Genomic DNA, 24293 nt, shown 5'->3' on the forward strand with positions numbered 1-24293 from the left:
CTTTGCAGTCGTTCTCTTATCCTCTACAACTTGACCCTACCTTCAAAAGGAATTCATGTTTGTAGCCTGGCATGCTGTAATGTCTGCCCTTCTGTTCTCTCTTCTCTTGTCCTTGTAATGCTTACTTGCACAGGATAATTGTACCAGCAAGGTAAACCCTTTGACAGCTAAACCACTAACCTGTCATTCATCCCATGAGACAGATTTGACAGCCTTTGGTCATGTGCAGCAATGAAGTTGCAGATATTTAGCTGGTATCAGTTTTATCACTTTAAACCTTAAACCCTCAATCCCTGCACAAGAGCAAATGCATGTCAAATTAACTCTCTCCTCATTTTACCTGACATATTGACCCTTACACATAAGGATCTTTTTTTTTTTCTATTACAACATAATATTGCACAGCCTCCAGTCGCTTCCATAATTTGTACATCATTACATCAGCTCATTTTTACTCGTATATAAATGTATTTATTTTTTTGCTTACCGCAGAGCAAGAAGAAGAAGAAGAGTGATTTCATCCCATACAGGGACTCTGTTCTGACATGGCTGCTGAGGGAGAACCTCGGTATGAATATTAGTATCACTTGATTAATTGACGTTACTATGTGACAATAGTGGTTTGCCAGTAAATTACGTATGAAAAGCCAGAGAAATTGAGCCATTTGCATAATGGAATATGCTGTCAGGATTGAAAAAAAGAAAAGACTTGAAATAGTCTACATTGCACTCAGGAAGTTTTAAGAAGAGCATAGTCGGCTCACCTCCTTGGTCCAGACGTGTCACAAAAAGTGCGCAGTGTATCTTAGATTTAGCCTAATGAAGCTCTTGATTACACAAAAAATGTATTTCATTTGACGAGCTTTTAAAAAGTGTTGTATTTTCATAGAAATTCTATGTGCCTTTGGTCATGTTTGGTCCTCAATGCTTATCTGACATCTCTACTGATCTTTTATCAGGTGGGAACTCCAGAACAGCCATGGTAGCTGCCCTCAGTCCTGCAGACATAAACTACGATGAAACCCTCAGCACTCTGCGGTAAGCTTTCTGTCCTGGAGGAAGATTGTGATTGTGATTGTTTGAATTACACTTAAAATTATTTGTTTTATTATGTTTTTTTAGCTATGCTGACCGCGCCAAGAACATCAAATGCAATGCTGTCATCAATGAGGATCCCAACAATAAGCTGGTGCGCGAACTGAAGGATGAAGTGGCCCGGCTGAAGGAACTGCTCCGTGCCCAGGGCCTGGGAGACATTCTGGACAGTGAGTTTTATGCTGTCTCAGCTGGTCGTATCTGCAGCCAGCGACCTTCTCTGTCAGGGCCCACCACAAACTGGCAACGTCTTCTATCTTCATTACTGTCTCGTTACTCTCAGCCATCTAACGTTTTCATCTCAGTGCTTGTACTTGTGGCTGGTACATCACTAAAAACAAAGAATGAAGCAGCTTTTAACAAGTTTACCTCAATAAAGGTTTATTATGCCTCAGTGCAGTCATGTATAGAAGGTCAAATATATAGTATATTTAAGGTTGTATGTGTTTGACTGATTGTGTTTGACAACACATGTAGTCACTCAAAACTGCACTAAAATATCATTTGCTATATGCAGGAGTAATGGCTCATAGCCTTGTCAATTAGATACATAATATACCCATTAATGACTTCTAATAGCTGAAGTGATGAATAACCTGACTACTTGCTAATGCCTGCATAGATCACGTCTAATAGCGTAGCACTTAGCAAGACATATCGTGACGTTTCTTCTCAGCTTTGTTATTGTTTATCCAGCCCCCCCAAAAAAAACAAACATAAAAAATATCTGTTCCTCCTATTCTACTGGTGCTGACCTCTGACCCTTCTCATCTTTTCCTGCTTCCCCTCAGTTGATCCTATGGGGGATGATTGTCCAGGAAGTGGAATCAAATGTGTGTATATGTGTGGTAGACTTGCACTGTATATCACTATTTGCCCTAATTATAGTAGCTAACATTGCTTATGAACCCCATTACCTGTATATTGAATCTGCTACCAGCTTTGCATGTAAGTGCCTTTGTTTTTTTTAAAAAAAGCAAAAGCTTAATAGAGTCCCAGAAATGCAAGGTTTCCATAGGTGTTCTTATAACTGGCAAGAGTAAGCATGGCAGTAGGTTAGCATGCTTTGCGCTTTATTGTTATTTTTTTGTTACGTTTTTCAGAATGACAGGGGGGGGAGGCAGCTACTTACAGGCTCAGATCCATTTTAGAGTAGCCCTTTAGTTTTCCCTGGCCTCAAAATGCAAATGCATCGTTTCATAATAATGTCTCACTACCTATGACTCGCACTCTTTAAGCTCATTTTAATCCCGGTTATTCGTTCTGCTTTTTATTTTGTTTTCTTTCACTAATCATCCCCAGCAGGTGACGGTGCCCAAAGCTTTAAAATGCCCCTTCTGAGTTCTCAAACTGAGGCTCAGAGCTACAGACGGAAAGGTGCTTAATTTTTGTATTTCTATATAGAGGCACCAGAGGTGTTTGTGTAAAGATTTGACTAACTTTGTGCACTTTAGTAGTTAGTAGAGTGACTAGTTTGCTAGTGTGCTTTCTGTTGTATTCTCAAGCATCCCTAACATCTTAACCTTAAAAATGTTTCTGCACCATCTGATGCGCAGGGCAAATAGTTAACTAGCTGCTATAGTTGGGTGTGTTTTTGGAGAAAAAAAGCCCATATCTCAAGAAAGTCATCATCCCCCAGAATATTTACCCTTTTCTAATATCACTTTGATTTAGTTTGGTCCTTAAAGAGCTCACTTGTGTGTTGCCTCAGAGGCCCTTGAGGTCATTATATTGACATGAGCTACCTGACCTTTGAGTGAGGCTGCTGTGGCTTTTGTTATGGCGGATGCTGTGTGCGTATGGCGCGTGTGCTGTGAATCTAATCAACTCCAGGCTGAACTTTCTTTGCCAGCATGTGTCCACGTCTCTCCTCTGTCCTCCTGCTGGACCTTCTTGCAGTCTCCATCTCCCTCCCATCCTGTAGCCGATACTCGTGATAGCAGTTTTCACACAGTGTGTTCACTCTCGTTCACACATACACAGAAGCAACAAAGTGACACCTCCCTATTTCTTCCAAACATACTACAAATTAAGAGCTCAGAGCTTAATTGCTCATCTCACTGTAATTGTGATCACCATTAAAAGCAGCCCTTTAAACTGGTTCCATATCAAAGGCTGAAATCTATATGGCTCGGTTTTCCCTTTCTCGGAAGAATGATGAGTTGGAGCGTAACTGCCTGGAGTGAAAACTGCTGCTGTCTGTAGCTGACTATCATGCTGGGTGTTTGTCTAAACCCTACAACGTAAAATGTGTGTCTTACATTGGTCTTTCCTCCCCTTTGTCCTTTCTCTTTCCCCATCTCCCCCCCCCCTGTTACTTTCTTTCCTTCTTTCTATTTGGTATTTCGTTATTCCATTTTTATGTGTTTTATTCCTTCCAACCTTTCTTGGCCTATCCCTCCTCTTTCTGTGTTATCTTCCTTCTCCCTCTCTCTTTCTTGTTGTTGGCTCAGACCTCAAAGACATTCAGAACAATAAGAATAGATACTTGATAGCCTCAGAGAACCAACGCCCTGGCCATTTCTCCACAGCCCCTATTGGTTCCCTGACAGCCTCGCCGTCTTCTGGCTCGCTGTGCAGCCAGGGGGGCCTTCAGTCAGTCACCAGCATCCAAGAGCGAATCATGTCCACGCCTGGAGGGGAGGAGGCCATTGAAAGACTCAAGGTAAAGCAGACAATGGTGTATGCAGCACTTTTAAAATCACACTCACTGTTTGTTGTTAGGAAAGTTAAAAGTCCCGCAGCCATCTTCCTACTCCGGCCACTTAAAGGTGTATCCCAGATATCTCATTTTATACCCTGGCCCACATACAGATCTTTGATCTTAAGTGGAACTCCTCTTTCTGTTAGTGGAATAAGACATTTACAACTATGTATTTATGTGCTGAGATATGCAATTATAAGAAAAATAAATATAATTTCAACAATATCTAAGTTTTCCTACATAAAGGAGTAATGTAACTGTAGGAAAAGAAGTCTGTCAGCAAAACTCTGGACTTAAATTGTAAGAAATAAATGCGTAAAATAAAAAAATCAAGTTCAGTTACTGCCCAGACTATCCTGTAATTATAAAACAAAGTTTTTCTTAAATCACAGAAAATTTTCTGTTTGAATATCGTTGAGGGACGCCTTTATTAGTAGGGTTGTTTTGGAGCCTTTGCTGGGCCAATTCTGGCCCCTGGACCTTATGTTTGACACCTCTGCTCTAACCAATAGAGGCTTGAAGAAAAAAAAACAAAAACAACCTATTGGTCTTAACTGCTGGTTTCATGGTTAATATGGCAAAAATAATAAAGTAATTGCGGACTTTTTCAATGCCACACGGGACAACAGGCTTGCTTTTAATTGTTAAAAAGTGTATTTTATCCACAGTGTATATAAATATAGAGATGCAGCTTTATTTTTTATGATTTAAATATACAAAATTTATTAGAAGTCAAGAAATTCACAGTAACGTGAAATAAGATAAAAATGGAGAAACTGTAACTTATTCAATATATTTGTTTAACGTTAAGATGTGCTGTTTAATTTTACGCCACATACAGCCTTTATTAAAACCCTGACCTTATATCGGTCGTCACGCAGCTACCGAGCCTTATATGCCTCCCACTCACAGCAGTCTCTCACACTCTGTAGATAGGGTAGCACATAAGATTGCAACATCCACAGCCATGAGGAGCTGCAGTTTCCATGGCAACCGTGGTGCCCGGTCCCGTCTGTCATCCAATGACGTCAAGCACCAACGCAAATACGGTGGAAATCAGACCAAAATAGATTCAGTCTTATCAGCTTTAGGCTTTAATAGTGAGGAACAGCGTTCTCTATCAGTGCTGAAACTATTTTTGGGAATCTAAACGCAAGAAAATAAGTCATAATCACGTTGAATATACAAGTTTATTTTGTGAAGGGAAAGTGTAAACATTACACATAAACATTTGACAGTGATGAGGCAAAGGCAATCTCCCAAATCCAGGTTGGTGCGCTTGTTCCTGCCTCCAATACACTGCTAGTAGTTACTTTTATATTACACAGGCTTTGTTTTTCTCATAATTTCCCCTTTGTTCAGGAATCAGAAAAGATCATTGCTGAGCTCAATGAAACCTGGGAGGAGAAACTGCGAAAGACTGAGGCAATCCGCATGGAGAGGTCAGTACAGGCAGACAGTGTTTGTTCATTTCCATCTTTATTTCCTGAGGGGGAAGGTGTCTGTCCAACGTGTGCATTAAAGTCTTCCTCATTGCATCCTGTCAGTCTTAAAGGGGTGTGCGGTCTGTCTCAACTGTGTGTCAAATGCTCTGATAGCATTGGAAACTTCCCCCGACACACCTCTCAGACGTCACATAGAGGGATGTCTGTCATCCATTATCTGCAATTTGACGTTCACTCCCACCTGATGCTGTGATTGGCCACGTTCCTTCTCATTCTAGCTCTCTGAAGCTTGGTTTGTTTGTTACTCAGCATGTGTGGCTAAATGTGACTATTACCCCCCTTTTTTTGTATAGGATATTCTTGTCTTCTCCCTCTTTGTTGGTCATGATTTATCTATCCCCCTCTCTCTATGAGCACAATTAATTTTCAACACTGTCAAATATCACATCTTAAGAACTGTAACCAAACCTTTAGTTTTCCCCTAGTACTTTACTCTCTATCTCTTCATCCCTCTGTGCTGTCTGTTTTACTTTTCTCTGCCACCTTTTTTTCCATCTCTGCACTAGTTCTGTCCATTTCACTGTCCTCCTTTGTCGTCACACTCCGCTGCACAAACACCCCTCTCAGACATCAACCATGCTACCGTCTGTCCATAGAGTCTAACTGGTGCCATTCTCAGCCGGTTGTCATGCTACAAATCACTTACTCCAACGTTGCACACCATCGGTTCTCATCCTCTTCGAGTTACCAGCACAAACGATCTTTAGTGGGAAAAAAGAAGTGCACACAGTGTATGTTGCAGCAAGAATAAAAGACCAATAACGAATGCTTTCACTGAGTGTACAAATGTTTTTTGGCTGTATTTCAGGGAGGCTTTGCTTGCAGAGATGGGCGTGGCAATCCGTGAAGATGGAGGCACTTTGGGTGTATTCTCTCCTAAAAAGGTATGACAGACTGGGTGGGAGCGCACAGTGTCAACATTCCCACTGGTGGTGAAGCACATCCTTCCTCCATCACTTCGCTTTACCTCACTGTCTTTTTCCATGAGAACCCTTCCTGGTTTTTTTTTTTCTTTATCATTCTGTCTTTCTTTCCACTTCTTATTTGCTTCCTTCACATACTCAGCTTAGCGATGAAGGGCCATTTGACGAGCCTTTTGATTGCTTTGCCACCAAAAAGGTTTGTTTAACCAAATAAGCTGGCAGAACTACATTTCCCGCTTTAGAAATAGCCCCACTTTAGACAGTTTAGTCTTTAATAGACATTTTATGTGCATGATCCAGATCTACACTTTTTCTGCTCATTGTTTTGTACTTTTACTCTGCTGGATCATTTGCAGTCTTATTTTTTTTTCCTGTAGATGCTCTCAGTGCTATCAGATCCTTATGAAATTACAAGCAGTGGCATGTTCCCTTCACTCCATCAAGTAGAGGCAGTGCTATAGTGCAGTGACTTAAAAACTGGTAGATATGTTTATGTTTGTTTGTCAGTAGAGTCATTAATGCCTGAAACAACACACGTCATCACTTCGTGTGTGTGTGTGTGTGTGTGTGTGTGTGTGTCCTTTGTTCACATCCGATTGCCTTCCATAATTTCTTTTCTTTCCTTTCACTCACTGCTCCACGGGTTAGCCTTGCGATCTCTATGCAGACTTTAACGGGGTATTCTCACCTAAAAAGGTTGGTGTTTTGGAGGAATAGCTTGCAGGATCCTTTTTGAAGTAGTTCTGTGAAATATAAGACTCCAGAGTTGTCAGGACAGTGTTGATGTGACCGCTTCTGTCTACATTTGCAGACAGAAGCATTTGTTTGATATGAAAATATCCTAACATTAGGGGCAGTTTCTGCATTTATGAATGTTGATTAAAGCAGCAAAATTCTAGAAATGTTTTTGTGGTAAACTGTATGCCTCATGTGTTTATCTGTAGACCCCACACCTGGTTAACCTGAATGAGGATCCTCTCATGTCTGAGTGTCTGCTCTACTACATCAAAGACGGAATTACAAGGTAACCTAAACCCGAATAATGACCCTGCCGCAGTGGATTTGGAAAGTTCTGGCAACTCTCCCAGGCAAGGTTGTCTGGAAAACTACTGGGTCTTTTTATGATCAGGCTTAAAATCTGCTAATGAATACAATTTGCTTTTGTTTATGTCGCCTCTTTGTCCTGTTGGTACCCTCTATAGACTCTTTCTGTTGAGTCAGTTGTTACATTTCAACTTACAGAAACACTAACTGTACATTTTTGCACAAATGGCTGACAATGCATGTGGATAGCAGTATGCAGTCTCTCAAACTGGCTTCTGTGATTGTTCCAGAGTGGGTCAGGCCGACGCAGAGAGAAGACAGGACATTGTTTTAAGCGGTGCTCATATCAAAGAAGAACACTGCTACTTCCGCAGCGAAAGGAATGCAAACGGAGATGGTGAGACATAATACTGGCTGCTGGTGTTTGGAGGTGTTTGTATTGAATGTGTGCTAAATTAAGTTGAGCAAGATGTTTATAGTGTGATTTTAAAAACACCTAAACACATACAAACGAAACCTTTTTTTTTGAACGGATGAAATGAGTATATAAATATATAGACTACATCTAATGGGTGACGTATTTGTGGGTTTGTTTTCTTTTTGGTTTTTTTGTTTGTTTGTTTTTTTCGAATGGTGATGAGTCATTCATGATGATTGATTTGCGATTGGTTTGTTTTTGCTAAAGTTATTGTCATGCTGGTGCCCTGCGAGGGATCAGAGACCTACGTCAACGGCAAGCGTGTTGAGGACTCGATCCAGCTTCGTTCAGGTATGTGTGTAGAAAGTTTTCTATACAAACTGTGAACATTTGTGTGATGTCTGTAAGCAGATATGATGTAACTAATTTCCTAATGCCCAAATTATGAAATGTATTTATGACCTGTAGCGTTTAAGAAATTTTTTTCATGCTTGTGCTGCCTTCTCTAAGGCAATCGCATCATTATGGGAAAGAACCACGTGTTCCGGTTCAACCACCCAGAGCAGGCCAGAGCTGAAAGGGAGAAGACGCCATCGGCCGAAACCCCCGTGGAGCCCGTTGATTGGACATTTGCTCAGAGAGAACTCCTGGAGAAACAGGGCATTGACATGAAGCAGGAAATGGAGAAAAGGTATGCAATCTATGACGTTCATTTATTTTAAATATGCGAGTAGTTGTGTGGCATTAAATGTGGATTGTTTGATGTGTTTCAAAACTTTTATTTTACTCTGCTGTGTAGACTCACTGAGATGGAAATCTTGTACAAAAAAGAGAAGGAAGAAGCCGATCAGCTTCTGGAGCAGCAGCGACTGGTGAGTTCAAATAAGCCCCTTTTGTGAATTTAAAGAACTCACTCTGTTTTTTGTTATCAAAGATGTTTTAAACCAGTTAGTAATAAGTGCAGAGTGGGTGTAAAAGGAGCTGTAATGTCAGTTCTTCCTTTTGTTAAAGTTAATAAAATCGCTACTAGAAGCAGCCTATTGAGTGAACGTGTTAGTTTGGGATATTTTGTGTGTGATTTTTGATGTACTTCAGGCTATCTCTCGTGGATTTCAAAGTAAAAGTATCTCCAAAACTACGATCAGTTACAATTTGACAGCTTGTTTCTTTGGATGGTGGTTTCATTTGGTCCTTTTAAATCTCACTAGTACTAATTCTCACTCCGAGCTCTGACACTTTGAGATGTTTATGTGTGAATCACACTTTTACTCCTAGCGCATGTCTGTTCTTTTTGCATGGAAGTCTTTCTGGTTTGAGACGGATAAGCTTTTACTGGCTGTCCTCTTGTGTTCAACAATTTATTTATTTTTTTCTGTAGCAGCTTGATTGAGCAAGAATTAGACTGTAAAGCTTTCCCCTTTCCAAACCCCTGTTTTCCCCTTTCTTGTGTCTTCTTTAGTGGATCTGAATCTTGCAAAACAGCAACTTGCAGCTAAAATTGATTTGATATGAAGATCAAATTTCCTTTAAAACCGATTCAGCATTTATCAGCATCGAAAAACATGTTAAAAAGTGACGCTGCTTTTGCATGGTTCATTTTAATAGCATGTTTCCTTAACTCATTCAGTACTGGTTGTGGACTAAGTTGCAGTGTTTGCCGGAGCTGGTCAACTCTGAAGTGGCTGTTGATTTGCTTGGATTAGATTTCTACTCTAGTTTTCTTACTCTGTTTTGTCCTGAGTTTCATCTCTTCAATGCAGTTGCTGATATGTACAATGCATTGTGATAACAACAATTTCTGCTGTAGTTTTTGACAGATAGTGACAATGTGGTTTCTCATTGACTTCTTTGGCATCTGTGAGGGCACGACTGAACAACAGTTACCACTGCTCACAGTTAACTCAGTGAATCACGGGGCCTCGTTCACATCCTGGTGGTTTTATATGTGCAGAATTACACACAGAGGGTTCAGACTCCCAGGGACATAACATGTCCAATTCTTCCCAAAGATACGTACAGTCTCATACACACAATCGAAATGATCTCTACTGGTTGTGATCTGTAATGTATGCTGTCTCCAAAAAATGAGAAACTGCATTTTTTTTTTTCCTCCAACTAACAACTTTCTTGTAGTGGATTAACACTTATCCGCACTTCTGCATCTCCTCTCTCTACTGGCTTTCTGATCAACTGCAAGAACACTGTCTGCTAACATACCACTAATACTAAAGCCACTCAAACCTTCTGGACTAAAGGGGGAAAGCTCCAGAATTCATCTACATGCATGCTGCTGTAGCATGTTTGGGATCCAGCTCACAAAATTTTCCACTAAGAAGAGGAATATCACAAAACAGTACAGATGTGCTCCAATCAGCAACTATCATCTATTGATATTTTCTTTCTAATCATGATAGACATGCTTTACCTTTAATATCAATATGCAACACTGGGAACAATAAGGTCCAAAAAGGACACATCCATTTCAGACATATAAAAAGTTTTAGCGAGTGTTGTGTTGAACATGAATTTATATCCATAGCGCCGTTTCGGTGGAGAAGTTAGAGAGGGAAAACTGACAAGAAAGTCAATGGAAGCCACTGTTTCTGTGAATTAATTTTTCCCGTTTCTATAGCTTTATTTTCAGCGTAACTTTAAAAATAATCTTGCATGTTGCCATACATCTTGTATAATAATGATGTATGCAAAGTGTTTCTGATATTAGTGTAATTGTCACTTTTGGTTAAAAATCCAGAATTTGGAAATGCTGTCTGCGCTTAAGACAGAACTTAATCTTCTGATATAACCTTGACTCGTGGTTGGTGTTCCCTTGTTGCATATTTATATGTTCATTTTTCTTTTTTTCTTTTTTAAAAGCCATCTTTTCATCCTCTCCCTGATTTCCCATTGTAATTTCTCCTTTTTTTGGGGGGGGACCCATCTGGGTTGTGTCCTGTGTTGTTTTCTTAAGGATGGAGACTCTGATAGTGGGGATGACTCAGATAAGAGGTCTTGCGAAGAGAGCTGGAGACTGATCACTTCCCTGAGGGAAAAGCTACCTCCCAGCAAGCTCCAAACCATAGTGAAAAAGTGTGGATTACCCAGCAGTGGGAAAAGAAGAGAGCCAGTGAAAATGTACCAGATCCCTCAGCGGCGCCGCATCACCAAGGACTCTAAGTGGGTCACCATCTCTGACCTGAAGATCCAGGCGGTCAAAGAAATCTGCTACGAAGTGGCGCTCAATGACTTCCGTCACACACGGCAGGAAATCGAGGCTTTGGCTATTGTAAAGATGAAGGAGCTTTGCGCTAGCTATGGCAAGAAGGACCCCAACGAGCGGGACTCGTGGAGGGCGGTGGCTCGGGATGTTTGGGACACTGTAGGGGTTGGTGACGAGCGCATTGAGGATGTCATGACCAATGGGTCTCGACCCGGAGGAGTTGTTATGGACGAACTAAAAGTGCACATTGATAAACTCGAGGACATCCTGCAGGAGGTGAAGAAACAGAATAACATGAAGGATGAGGAGATCCGCGCCCTCAGGAATAAGATGGTTAAAATGGAAAAGGTCCTACCGCTCATAACCCCAGAGGGCCAAGAAAAGCCTCCCAGTGTAGGTCCCTCTACTTGTGAAGCAAGAACTCCAAGCCCTCAGGAAGGAAAACTACCTGTGCCTGAAAAGCCTGACGAAGAAGATGCAGATTCACTAACAGGCCAAAGTATGGCAGATGATTCAACGCTAAAGCGAGGCCACATGCGCTGGATGCGTCAAGAGCAGCTGCGCCTCAAGAATCTACAGCAACAAGAGATCTCCAAGCAGCTCCGCCGGCATCCCGGGCCTCATCGCTTTATACCACCAGAAGACCGTAAATTACGTTTCCCCTTCAAAAGTAATCCAAAGCACCGTAACTCGTGGAGCCCGGGTACTCATATCATAATTACAGATGAGCAGGTTATAGAGTTAAAGGTGCCCAAAGAAGCTGTACAGGAAGAGGAGGCAGAAAGCCTAGCTGGAGAAGATGTACAGTGTAGCGATAAGATGGATAAGATGGCTGCTTCAGTTATCCAAGTCTCTCCAGCGCTGCAAAGCCCATCAGTTCAGCGCAGAAGCAAGGACTCAGACCAAGGTTTAAACCAGGGTCACAGGCATAACTATAGGAACAACCAACATCAGCAGCTGCACGAACGAGGCCGCAGCAACTCCTTTAATCACCGTCAGCGTCCCTCGGGCTCCATGGAGTCACTGCAGCAGTCTGAAAGCAACAGGAGGTATACGCAGGCTTTCTACCAGCCCCGCCACTATCAGAACCAGCCAGCACATCCCCAGCCTCACCACCACCAACAGCCATGCCACTATAACGGCGCGATGTATGCCGATGGCGGCTTCAATGGTTACCAGCATTACCATCACACTGACCATCCTAACCATCCAGTCAACTTTCAGCCACCTCCACGAATGCGCAGGCAAATGTCTGCTCCTAACCTAAAAGCCAGCAGAGAGACGACGGTCTGAGTGGGACTTGAGGAGCGAGGAACTAGATTGACAGACTTTTAGTAGGCAAACACATTACAGATCACAACAGCTCTGACAAAAAGTGACTGTGACTATTGCACTAGATCGGTGTTACTGGTTGATCCAAGTATTGTATGTATTATATATAAATATATATATAAAAAAAAAAGACATTTTATCACCATCAGTATCATCATATGACATTTTTATCATTTGTTTTGTGCATCGTGTGCATTGTCATCACTGTCACTGGGATTCAAAGGATTCAAAGCCAACAGATAATTTTTTTTTAACATGTCACGCCTACTCTTCATTTATCAGCATGTGTGACAAGTTGATGAATCACACTTTGATTTGCCAAATTACTTTCACGGTCGAATTTCTGAGTTTACATTATTGCCATTTTAGTATTGATGAAAGTAGAGTGTTGTGTTTTTTTGTTTTTTTTAAATGGCCACTGTGACATGAACATAGTGACGTGTCCAATACGCATTTTTGTTGGTGCCCACTTTAGGAACAGAACACACCCAGTGTTTTATCTACGTACTGTTAAGCTGCACGGTAGGATGGGAGAATCAGTTGTCTTTGGCACGATCATGTTTACCTCAAAGCATTTTGTTACAACGCATCATTGGCCTAGATCTGGAATCAAAAGACCACTTGAGGAATAACTTGAAGCACCAGTCAATCGTGTGCCTTTTAAACAGACTGACGTATAAAGAAAGTGTTTTTTTTTTTTTAAGTGCCTTTTTAGATGCTCTAACTCTATTAATCCTGCTCTGCCTTTGCAATTCAGTATTTTCTTTGCCTTCCTTTTAATTCAGTGCCTACGGACAGGTTTGCAGATTAATTTTGTAAAGGAAGCTTCATACCTTACCTAACCAAAACTAACTTTTTATCAATAACATACTGACTTATACATTTTTTTTTAGTAATCATCTTATTTGCTTGATTACAAACTTTTTCCTGTCTTTCTTTTTACTTTACAGTTTAACCAAAAACAAAAAAAAACTTCAAATATGTAGCTACCAACTACTTACATGACAGTGTTTTGCACTTCCTCACTTCACGGATAAGCTGCATAATTTGTTATTGACTGCACTAATTTTTAAAGATACTAAGTTCTTTTAAAAATATGTTTTAAAAGCAGACCAAGTCCAAAAAAGGTTTTAAAACATGTCCATGAGTTTTGGAGTTCACTAAAGACAAGAACCACTACGCTGAAAAGCACAGAGAGCACCCTCGATTGTACGTGAATGCAAATTGTATCCATTTCAAAGTTTCACTGAATAGTTTCCCATTTTCTTCCTGTATGAAGCACTCAGTCTGGTTAAAATTACATTTTAGGTTTGTGGCTCATTGAGTAAGCACAGAGTTCACTGTGTTTCAGATGGATGCCCTACAGAGTGTTGTCAAGGTTCCCAAAGACTCGCCCTAAAAATGTTGGAAGCAGGACAAAGACTTGAAATGTTTGCATAATGGTATTCAGGAGAAATGTCCATATCAAATTAGATTTTTGGGTTTTTTTAAGGACTGCCTTGTTTTTAGCTGCATATTCACACAACCAAGACAGATATGGGTGTGATGGTCTGTGAAATCTGTTGCCCATGTTAATAACTTCAGTAGTCTGTATCAGTGTTTTTGCCTCTGTGCTTTAGCGTGTGCGTATTTGCCTACCTTTTTAATCGGCCTGTTGTCTGCTGCATTTTTAGCTTTAAAAGAACCCCCATTAATTATTAACATTAGATATCAGATGGCCTTCAAATTATTTCAGACAAACAGCGACATTCACAGCAGGATGGGCGAGACCTTTGAGGACTATCATATTGTTAAGCCTGGGATTTGAATTTATTTTCTTTTTAATGCTCTTAAGTTTTGACGGTATAAATTCTGCCTTACTATGCTGTAACAAAAAAACCAAATGACATGACATATTCAGCCAGCCTTCCCCTCATATGTTTGACTATCTTTGCATGGAGTAGCATACATTTCCTCAGCCCTGATGAATCTATTAAAAGAAAGTTGTTTAACATAAGCTCTGGTGCAGATGGTGACCGGGTAAGCTGGACAGTGTACAGCATCAAATGAACCACCGTGTGTACAGCTCTGAAATCAGCATTTATAAGTATGCTAGGTCTGAGTGTCGTACATCTTGTGTTTTTTGAACCTACAACCACATAAAGTGCCTCATTGTGGCTGTGTACCGAGTTGTGTTGCTCCTTGATAGAGCACATTAACATTGAACAGTATTGTTCACTGGTTTTCATAAAGGATATACCACAACTATGTGTTTTATTGTCAAGGTATGAATGAAATGAAATAAAATGACATGATCCATGTGCAGTTGTTTGTTACATATTGCTGGTGTTTGTTTTCCACTACCACTAAACCTAAATAAGAGTAGAATCTGCATGTAGGCAGCGTGCAGGGTTAATAATTTGCAACAGTCAGGTTAAAGGTGCTTAAAGTGTCCTTCTAATAAACTCTGTAGCTTCGAGTTGATCGGTGAAACTTTCATGCTGGATTTCCACGGGCTCCTTAAACGAGGAGACGTCAGCTTGCTGGTAGGAGTTCAGCAGACAAATGAAAAGGCTGCATTGTCTTCTCAGAAGACTGTGAACAAACAGGATGAGGTCATTGGGAACACAGCCTGTCCTGATGATGATGATGATGGCGCCCCTCATTGGATTACAGTTGACTCAGCTTCTACCAGCACCTCTCTGCTTCCACTCATGCCACTGCTCTCAGATGCTTTTTTTTCCTCATTGATCAATATAGAAAGTATTCCAGTTTATGCTCTTACATACTTACAAAGAAGATGGTTTCTCCTTTGTTGTACTGGTGAAGAGCTGAGCGATCCACATAATTAGAACTTTATTGAACCTCTTTAGTCCTGGATTTAATAATATCTTAGTTTCATGGACAGTAAAAATATATATTTTTTCCTTTGTAATGATGCATGAATTGCTTATGTGCAACATATTTATCTAGAAATTCACAATATAAGGGTAGGGCTCACAATCTAATAACTATAAACCAGTTTAATGCTATTACACATCCAGAAGCGCGCATCATTTGGCTTCATAATCAGTCTTCAGTGCTCGTTTTTCACAAATAAAACCCTCGTTGGGTTGGCGTCACCTGTTGTTGCGGCTGATGGACAGTTTTCCACGTTCTCTCTCCTCTTCCCTGTGTTGGTGTCCAGGTTTACGAGAGCAAATTGCAGGAGCTTCAGAAACAGGTGGAGACTCGCTCACTGGTAGCTGAGACACCCGATGAAGAAGAGTTGGAGGAGGAGGAGGAAGAGGAAGGTGTGTAGTATGCGTTTTCAGACCTGAAGATGATTGTTTTTCCTGTACACACTACATGTAATGCTAAAATATAATATATAGATATATGTGTGGGTGAGTGCGTCTGTGTTTATTTTTATATAAATGTATAAATGAACTGTGTCTGTTTTCTTCCACACTTTGTGTCCAGAGCCTAAACTCCTTGGATGTGCGTATAGTATTTACATATCCATAATATCACTTTCATTCAGATTCAAGTATTTTAATAGTGCCACATTAATTACCCATTGAAGGTATTAACAGAAAACTAGCTCAAAACTAGTACATCCTCTAGTCCATGCAAAATAAAACATACTACTAATGGTATATGTTGTTTTACATAAATTTATTTATTACTTTTACTAAACCTCTGTTTAACCAAAAAATCCATTGAGATTTTTTTTTTTCTTTTTCAAGGGAGACCAGGTCAGAAATGCTCATCATTATGAAGTCTAAAGGACCATACTTATTCAGCCCAGTGATGACAGATGTCATTAAATCACTGCTTCAGGTTTCAGAGCATGCCTCTGTGCTGGTTTCCATCATTTTAAGTCTGGATGAAAGACTGGTAATAACCAGCGATGGGTCATTAATTAATTTAGTCTTAATCTCATCCATCTTGGTGCCACATTATGAAACCTAATGTGAATACAGGCTCTGTCTGTTTAAAGGGGTTCTATTTATTGTGACAAAACCAAACCTTTATGCTCAGGTTGTAGTTTCATACAAGAAACCTCTTAGTTTTGGTTCTTGACGCATACGTTTGTAAGTTTCATGCTTTTCTGGAACTTTTTTCATTAATTCTGTTTGAGGGCCTCAAAAGGAAACTGTTGATACTGCAGTCAGTGCCTACAAGTAATGTTACCTTTAAAGTAAAGTTGACAAAATGCTAGAACTGAGAGATCCTCTTGAATTTCAAGCATTAATGCTAAGTAGGATAGATCTGTGGCTGGGCTAAATCAAAGCTATGGTCCTTTTGGGTTTTATGATTATTTGATTTGTAAGGTTTAATAACTGCTGTATTTATCTTGATAACGCCCCCTCTGTCTTTTGTATCCGCACAGTGCCGTGGACTCAGCATGAGTTTGAGCTGGCTCAGTGGGCCTTCAGGAAGTGGAGGTACCATCAGTTCACCTCCCTTCGAGATCAGCTGTGGGGAAATGCCGTCTACCTAAAAGAGGCTAACGCCATCAGTGTGGAACTGAAGAAGAAAGTAAGTGAATTGCTATTTCTCTTTATTTACCTTGAAGTGAATCACCCTCATAGCAATAATCTGTCATTTTCTACGTATTTCACTGACACCTAAACACAAACCCACATGACACACCCTCAGGCCTGGGAGAGTGTCACAAGGGAAGCGCCTGATGATGTTAATGGGTCAGAGGATCTTAGACTTAAAGGTTGCTGCATAAAATATTTTCCATATAATAATGACTTACAGGTTCCTAGCATTATTTTAGGGGTTTGCAGAGTGTGCTTAGATAACTTAGTGTTAAAATAAAATATTATCATCCTTACACTATACGCTGTTTCCCCGCCTCTTTTTCAGCTCTGTAAAAAGAAAAGTTCCATTTTAGCTCCTTATTTATTTAAAGCCCTCCTCTCAAGAAGCCCCGTTTATATAATACAGCTTCATCAAGATGGGAACAGCCATCTGAGAGCTGTCGGCTGGCAATAAAGCCCACAAAGAGGATAGACTCGTTCAGTACAAAATGTTTTCATGCAGCGGTGTTGACATTTCAGAAATTACTTGTATTGTGATCATAGACTTTTCTTATGCATCCCCTTCCCTCTACAGTTTCGTTGTACATGTTCAATGACAATAAAAGGCTATTCTATTCTATTTGTCTATTTTATATGTTTGTTGGCTTAGCATTGCATTTCCCACACAGGTCTGTTGTGTTTGGCTAGTGCTAATTGTGGCCACATTAGCGTGCAGCATGCTAACACAAAATTAAAAGTGATTGCAGGCCTTCAGTTTTTTTAGATACTGGAAGTTCTTGCAGCCAGCAGTAGACCATTCTGGCGTTCTTTGGATGTGATTGATACATTTTAAAGAACCAGCAAAAAATAAAAAAAAATGGCGGCACCCTCCTTGTTAAAGAAGGTGTCGCCTCACTGTAAGAAGGTTCCTGCTTTTGATCTTACCTGGACACCCAAGTTTGTGCATGCGACAGCTCGAGAACGATGCAGAGTAGCAGTTTCAAATTGATAACATTGGTGTATCTGCTAAAAGTCTCGGCCGAGTTTGAATCTCAGTGACATCGGCCTCAAGGTTAGAGATGTGGCTTTTACTTTAAAGCACTTTAAATGGTTACTAAGATAACAAAGCTGTATATCAATGCCATTCCATTACTATGCATGTATATGTGTCTAAGCAAAGGTTCTCTGGATCGTCTGCAGGTTGTGCAAAACGCTGCAACTAGGCTGTTGATAAAATCCTCCAAGTATTCACATGTGACACCATTGCTATTTCAGCTACACTGGCTTCCTGTTGAATTTGGAGTACATTTTAAGATCCTGGTCTTGACATTTAGAGCCTTGGATGGACTGTCACCGATCTACATCTCCGATCTGCTACAGCCCTATGTCCCTAGCAGGTCCCTGAGGTCATCTTATCAGGGCTTACTTGCTATAAAACAGACTAAGATGAGAACTAAGGGTGACAGAGCTTTTGCCACTGTGGCCCTGAGACTGTGGAACTCTCTCCCTCATACATTAAGAACTGTGGACTCGGTAGTTGTTTTTAAAAAACAACTCAAAACTCACCTTTTTAAAACTGTTTTTGGTAAAATTTCTGTTTATATTGTCTGTTTTACCCTTTTATTATTTGTTATCTTATGTGCAGCACTTTGTGATTCTGTCTAGAAAGGTGCTATATAAATAAAATATTATTATTATTATTATTATTATTTCAAGGTCACACAGATATTTATTTTTTTATGTTCCTGTCAAAACTCCTTTAAATAAAACTGATGCCTGGTTTACCTCCCTTATCCGGGATAAAAGTGTGATTTAAATGCGTGTCCACTTCTAGGCCCTCTGTGATTAATACCAGTAATGAGTCATCTGTCACATTTCCAGGCCATTTTCATCATAAGCTGACAGGATTTTATCTTGGGTTTCTATCTGTGTGTGATTTATATCGAATGTTATTAATTGCTTTAGTGTTTTGTGTCCAGAAGATGCCGAGATCAAAAGGGCATGAAGAGGAAGGGAGTGGAGGGGTGTTCATCTGATCTTTCAGCTTCACGATATCAACCAACCTTCGAACATTTACTTACCTGAAGATATAAACAGTCCCTTGTATTCGTCCTTTCCCATCATTCATCAGGTCCAGTTCCAGTTTGTCTTGCTGACAGACACACCATACTCGCCACTGCCCCCTGAGCTCCTTCCCCCAGAGCCAGAGAAAGATCGTGACCCGAGACCTTTCCCTCGCACCGTGGTCGCTGTAGAGGTTCAAGACCTGAAGAATGGAGCCACGCACTACTGGTCCCTTGAAAAACTCAAGTAATGCTTCCACTTTTCCTTCTTAAACTATTCCTGAGTTTATTTACAACACAAACATTTAAATCCTGAAGCTCCAATTGAGACACGTTTGACACATAATTGGGTTTTTTTGTTGTTGTTGTTGTTGGGTTTTTTTTTTTCAAATTGGTTGTTCTTAAAATGCTGTTAAACAGGTGTACCTAATAAACTGGTATCTATCACTGAAAGACCATTCTCAACAATAATAATGATAATAATAATAATAAAAGCCCTAACTTCAGATTTTAACTGTAATTTTAGAGTAACTAACCTGTATAAGAAATAATTTACCAAAAGATATTTTAAGTATTTTAAACTTTCTTTTTCCTTTTTTTGTTTGTATCTATCTGCTTTTGTGCAAATTTATTTATTTTTTGTGTGCCTCTTCTCATATTTTCTGTACCAGGACTGCAAAAAAGACACAAAGAGCTATGATATCAGCGTCTGTACACCCAGCAGTCTCTGCCTTCTGACTTTTAGGAGCTCTATCTTTCTCATCGCTCTTCCATTAAAATGACTCGCTTGTCATTCGCAGGCAGAGGCTGGACCAGATGAGAGCGATGTACGACCGCGCTGGAGAAATGGCCTCCACGCACCAGGAGGATTGTGAGGGCACTTTGACAGGAAACGACCCCTTCTATGACCGTTTCCACTGGTTCAAACTCGTGGGGAGGTATGTAACGCAGAACCAACAGAAGCGCACGGTGCATCACGTTCACTCGTGTTCCACTTCTCACTTTCATCTTCTGCCATTGAAGTTACATGCACCAGCGTTTTCACACATTTGGGCCTCGTGTTTTATGATTTATGTCTGTTGGTGTTTTGCTCCTCGCAGAAATCCTTCATTTTTATTTTTTTGTTGTTGATTTTATTTTCCCATATGATTTCATGTCACATATGAACTTTCCTTTTTGTATTTATTATTTTATTTGATGTCACATTTTAATCCTGTGTTGTTTTTTTGTAGTTTTTTTTTTTTATTTTATCCTGTGTATCATTTTGCTGTGTCTGTTCTCACATGTCACTCCCATGTTGATATCCGCCTGTAATTCATACAAACACTTGTTAATAGCATTGTGGATTTTGGATAATGTGGAAATTTGAGCCATTTTTGTATTCTATCCTCTTTTCATTCAGCGTGTGTGAGACGATTTGTATGTTAATCCTTTAAAGTGACGTTTCATTTTGGTTTAAAATAGTCATGTTTCTGTAAACCGCTGTCACACTGTTGGCTTAATACCTGCTGCCTATGAATTGAATCCTACAAATTTATTTGCATTAACTCTTCACATTATTCTGTGTGGCTGATAATCGTTTACATTACCTACTGGAGAAAGTGTCCAGCTATGTGTTTTATGTTGTTTGAGGAAGGAAATGTTTGTTTCTGAAAGTGAAGTGTCACATCGATGCCGTGCTCACTGAGCTGTTTTAACTCTATTGCTCCACTCTTACCCATCCTTGGTTCTCGCCACTCTTCCCAAACTACCGCCCCCATCAGCTCCCCCATCTTCCACGGTTGCGTCAATGAGCACCTGGCTGACCGCACACCCTCTCCTACTTTCTCCACCACCGACTCGGAGATCACGGAGATGGCGGACGAGCGCCAGAGCGAGATGTCTGACTTGATCGACGATGAGGCGTTCGTGGACGACACGAGCTCAGACGCCGGCACCGAGGAGGGCTCGGACATCTTCAGCGATGGCCAGGACCCCTTCTACGACCGCTCCCCCTGGTTCATCCTGGTGGGAAGGTTGGTGACCGTGGCGTTCACATACAGGCTGGGGCAGGAGTTTGGAGCTGATGTTGGCTTGGTTTATTTTTTATTTGCGTGTATGCAGATACAGAGCAAAGAGAAACCAGTGAAGAAAATAGGAAAAACTGAGGATGTACTGGATTACGCCCTGTGACGGTGCAGAAATAGATTTTGGATAGTTGATAGTTTCGCATCGAGCAGCAGTGCAGTGAATAGATGTAAAGGGACAAAATGCACCAACATTATTATTAAAGATCAGGAGCTTAAAATGTGAGTAAACACATGTGCGCAAATGACTTCCAGTTCGAGATAATTTGGGCACTTTTTCGATGTAATATGCTTAGTCACACTTTTAATTTAGACTTAATTTAGAGTCCCACAAAAAAAGCCGCCATCTTTATCCATCCTCCCAGCGTGATGTCTCATTCCCCGCCACCATCACAGTGCTGACTTCATTAACTGCCATCTGTGTTCGAAATACATGTATTTGCTGTGTGAAAGCTGATTGGCTATTTGTCATCTTATGTTGTTGTTTTTTTTTAATCCTCTAAATCTTTTTTTTCCTCTTTATATCTTTTATTTATTACATTGTGATTACATCATTATGTTCTTATAACCTTGTCTGCTTTAACAGTGTACATGTGATGGATTGTAGTTCATATTAACTGACCAGTAGTTGGTAGTTGTCACTCAATCAGGCTCACTGGGATTTGTTTTAATTCATTGTTGTGAAATGCTGCAGCAGCTCACGTTGCACCCATGCCGCAGCCTCAGTGCTGTAAACATAATGGCTACTTTAAAAAAAACAAAAAAAACGACTCTCCCGCCTCAGAAGAAGACAGATCGGTGCAGCCAGACTGAGCTGAACTAAGCTCGGCTAACCTGCGTCACTGTGACTTCAGAGAATTTACAGATTCATATCTTTCCTCCATCTTAGCCTCGAGTCTCCCTGCACTGGGACAGCAGACAGTTAAAAAAAAGAGTAGGCCGTCAGAGGTTCAGCAAAACAAATCAAGTCCCACAAAACAAACTGACAGTGAGTGCGTGAGTAAGAGACTAACACGGCCATAACGCAGCACAATAAACCACCCTGTTACAGGCTTTACCGCCGCAGCCCCGGCGATCCGTCACCACCCTGTCACGCAGTTTAAAAATAAAACAGATGGTTTGAGCTGCTGCAGATTTCAGCGCCCCGGAGCATGTTTGAGTTTATATTCCCCCCCTTGTTTTTTTTTCTTGGGTCCTTATTTATTTATTTATTTTGCTTCTCCTCACATAAATGTCACTAATATTTTGCAGTATGTTATTGTAATTATTAATATGTGCTAAACACTCAAAGCGACTGTGCGCAGGGTGTTTGAATTGCTGTCAGTCTGTATATGTTTTGTAGAGATGTCAGAAAACCATCTGTGACACTGCTCAGATCTCCTTTGGGATCCAACAGATATCAGCAGTTTAGTGAAAGCCACCGTGAATCGGATGTTGACGTTTTCTGTATCTGAAAAATGCCGCAGCTGTTTCCAGACTGCACCGCGCTCAGGTTTTCATATCTCTCTCCTCCTTTTTACTCTCAGAGCTTTTGTGTACCTGAGTAACCTGCTGTACCCTGTACCTCTGGTTCACCGTGTTGCCGTAGTAACGGAGAAGGGCGAGGTGCGTGGCTTCCTGCGCGTGGGGGTCCAGGCTATAGCTGGTGAGTAATTAATGAGATTCTTTAGTGAGTGAGCCTACTGGGGGAGATAAAAGCACGCTTATTGCTCTTTATTAAATATGAGCGCCCCTGTATTTGGGCCATATGAAGTTTTCAATTTTTAGGCTATTTAAATGGTAAATTTAACTGCTTTAATGTTCAGTAGCAGCATGGCAGCATATTGAAGAGCCTTTTTTTAAGTCACTGATACAGTGGCAAAGAAAAGATTCCTTAGATTCAGTGTATTCCTTTTGATCCGTGTTGACAGTTTAAGTCATCTGTGTCTGAGATAGATCCTGATTAGAGGAGGGCTTTTCTCTTTGTAGCTGACGAGGAAGCTCCAGACTACGGGTCAGGAGTGAGGCAGTCGGGAACCGCCAAGATTTCCTTTGATGATGAATACTTCAAAAAGGTAAACCTGGAGCAGCACCTTGTCTGTGATGGCGTGTATTATTGTGGTTCAAACATCAAGTCATTGCTGTTCCTTATTTTTTATTATATTCCTATGTATTCAAGTCAAATAAAATGGCTAGCCTTAAATGGCCAATGCCTCACACTATAGCTAGGTTTGGAGATTCAGTGTCGCTCCTCCAGCTATATGCTAATGTCTTCCTCTGTTTCAATCAGAATGACTTCCCCTCCAAGGTCATAACCCGCTCCGGGTTGTCCCTGGAAGAGCTGCGCATCGTAGAGGGTCAGGGTCAGAGTTCAGAGGTCATCACACCCTCAGAGGAGCTCAACAGAATCAATGACATGGGTAAGGCTGCCAGGCTTTCACCTCTTTACTCGTAAATTTCCACCTATGAGCCCCAGTGTTAAGCGCAGATGGTCCTGTTTAATGAAAAAGGAGGACTTAAAATGTTTTGTTATGGAAATTTGGCAGTTTTCTTGTCCTGTGAAGGAACGTGTATGAAAGCTATTTGATGAGTGAACAGCAGAATCCTCTCTATAAATTACATGCGTGAATGTGTGCTTGTTTAGAAGTCAAATGGAGACGGCAGAGTCACAGGTGCAGGCAAGGGTCTTTTTTTTTTTTTAAACAAGTCATCCAACAAGCCTACTAACCTTTCACTGTGGCTTTCTTTAGACCTCAAGCTGGGTAACATTGGAGAAACCAAACTAAGTCATGGGGATGATCTGGCAAGCCACTTGGAGGTGGGCAGCGTCTTTACCTTCCGTGTCACTGTGCTCCAGGCCAGCGGCATCCTGCCTGAGTATGCTGACATCTTCTGCCAATTCAAGTGAGTGCACGATCCTGAGAATACAGTAGTTGAGTCGGCTTTCCTTTACACTTCTAAAGGGTTTCTAAATGTCTTTCAAAGTTTTTTCTACATCCTTTTCAGTCCAGTCATTGTACTTGAGGTACATGAGAAAAACACCAACTTTAAAATGTATGTTTAAGCACTTTGAGGCAGTGGTGTGGGAGATCTTGTCAACACTAATTAAATTAAGAATGCAAAAAAGTACCATCAGATTTCGATCCACCGCAAAAACACACAAAGGAGCATTATCAGTCATGGATTTGGCCTCAACAGACCCCAGAACCTTAATGACGCAGTGTGGGATCATCTAAAGGCAACATCCAACGAAGAGCTTTGAATGTCCTTTAAGAAGTCTGGAAAACTACTTAAAGAAATGAAGAGAATGCTTGCCTAAGAGTTCAGGCTGTGTCGAAGAATAAAGGTGGTCATGCCAAATACTGACTTTAAAGAACATTAGAATTGTACAAACTCTGTTTCTTATATACCAAATTTCCATCTATGTTTGCATGTTTCAATAAACTGCTGCACC

General features: G+C 40.7%; 1 protein-coding gene across 1 annotated transcript in view; it reads left to right on the plus strand.

The window, feature by feature from the left end:
• The window catches only part of kif1b (kinesin family member 1B), a gene marked incomplete in the record, with an annotated part of 66193 nt that overhangs the window by 30601 nt on the left and 11299 nt on the right, over positions 1-24293 (plus strand). The window contains 23 exon segments of the mRNA XM_042228549.1: positions 493-568; positions 960-1038; positions 1123-1265; positions 1887-1928; positions 2401-2472; positions 3627-3760; positions 5162-5241; positions 6113-6188; positions 7172-7251; positions 7562-7668; positions 7957-8040; positions 8200-8380; positions 8489-8561; positions 15405-15510; positions 15680-15697; positions 16593-16741; positions 18863-19041; positions 19595-19732; positions 20558-20809; positions 22387-22505; positions 22829-22914; positions 23130-23259; positions 23590-23743. Coding sequence (XP_042084483.1) covers positions 493-568; positions 960-1038; positions 1123-1265; positions 1887-1928; positions 2401-2472; positions 3627-3760; positions 5162-5241; positions 6113-6188; positions 7172-7251; positions 7562-7668; positions 7957-8040; positions 8200-8380; positions 8489-8561; positions 15405-15510; positions 15680-15697; positions 16593-16741; positions 18863-19041; positions 19595-19732; positions 20558-20809; positions 22387-22505; positions 22829-22914; positions 23130-23259; positions 23590-23743 — 2558 coding nt within the window.

Source organism: Haplochromis burtoni, unplaced genomic scaffold, assembly GCF_018398535.1.
Source record: "Haplochromis burtoni strain Fernald_Lab_line unplaced genomic scaffold, NCSU_Asbu1 Contig_9, whole genome shotgun sequence".
Lineage (NCBI taxonomy): Eukaryota > Metazoa > Chordata > Actinopteri > Cichliformes > Cichlidae > Haplochromis > Haplochromis burtoni.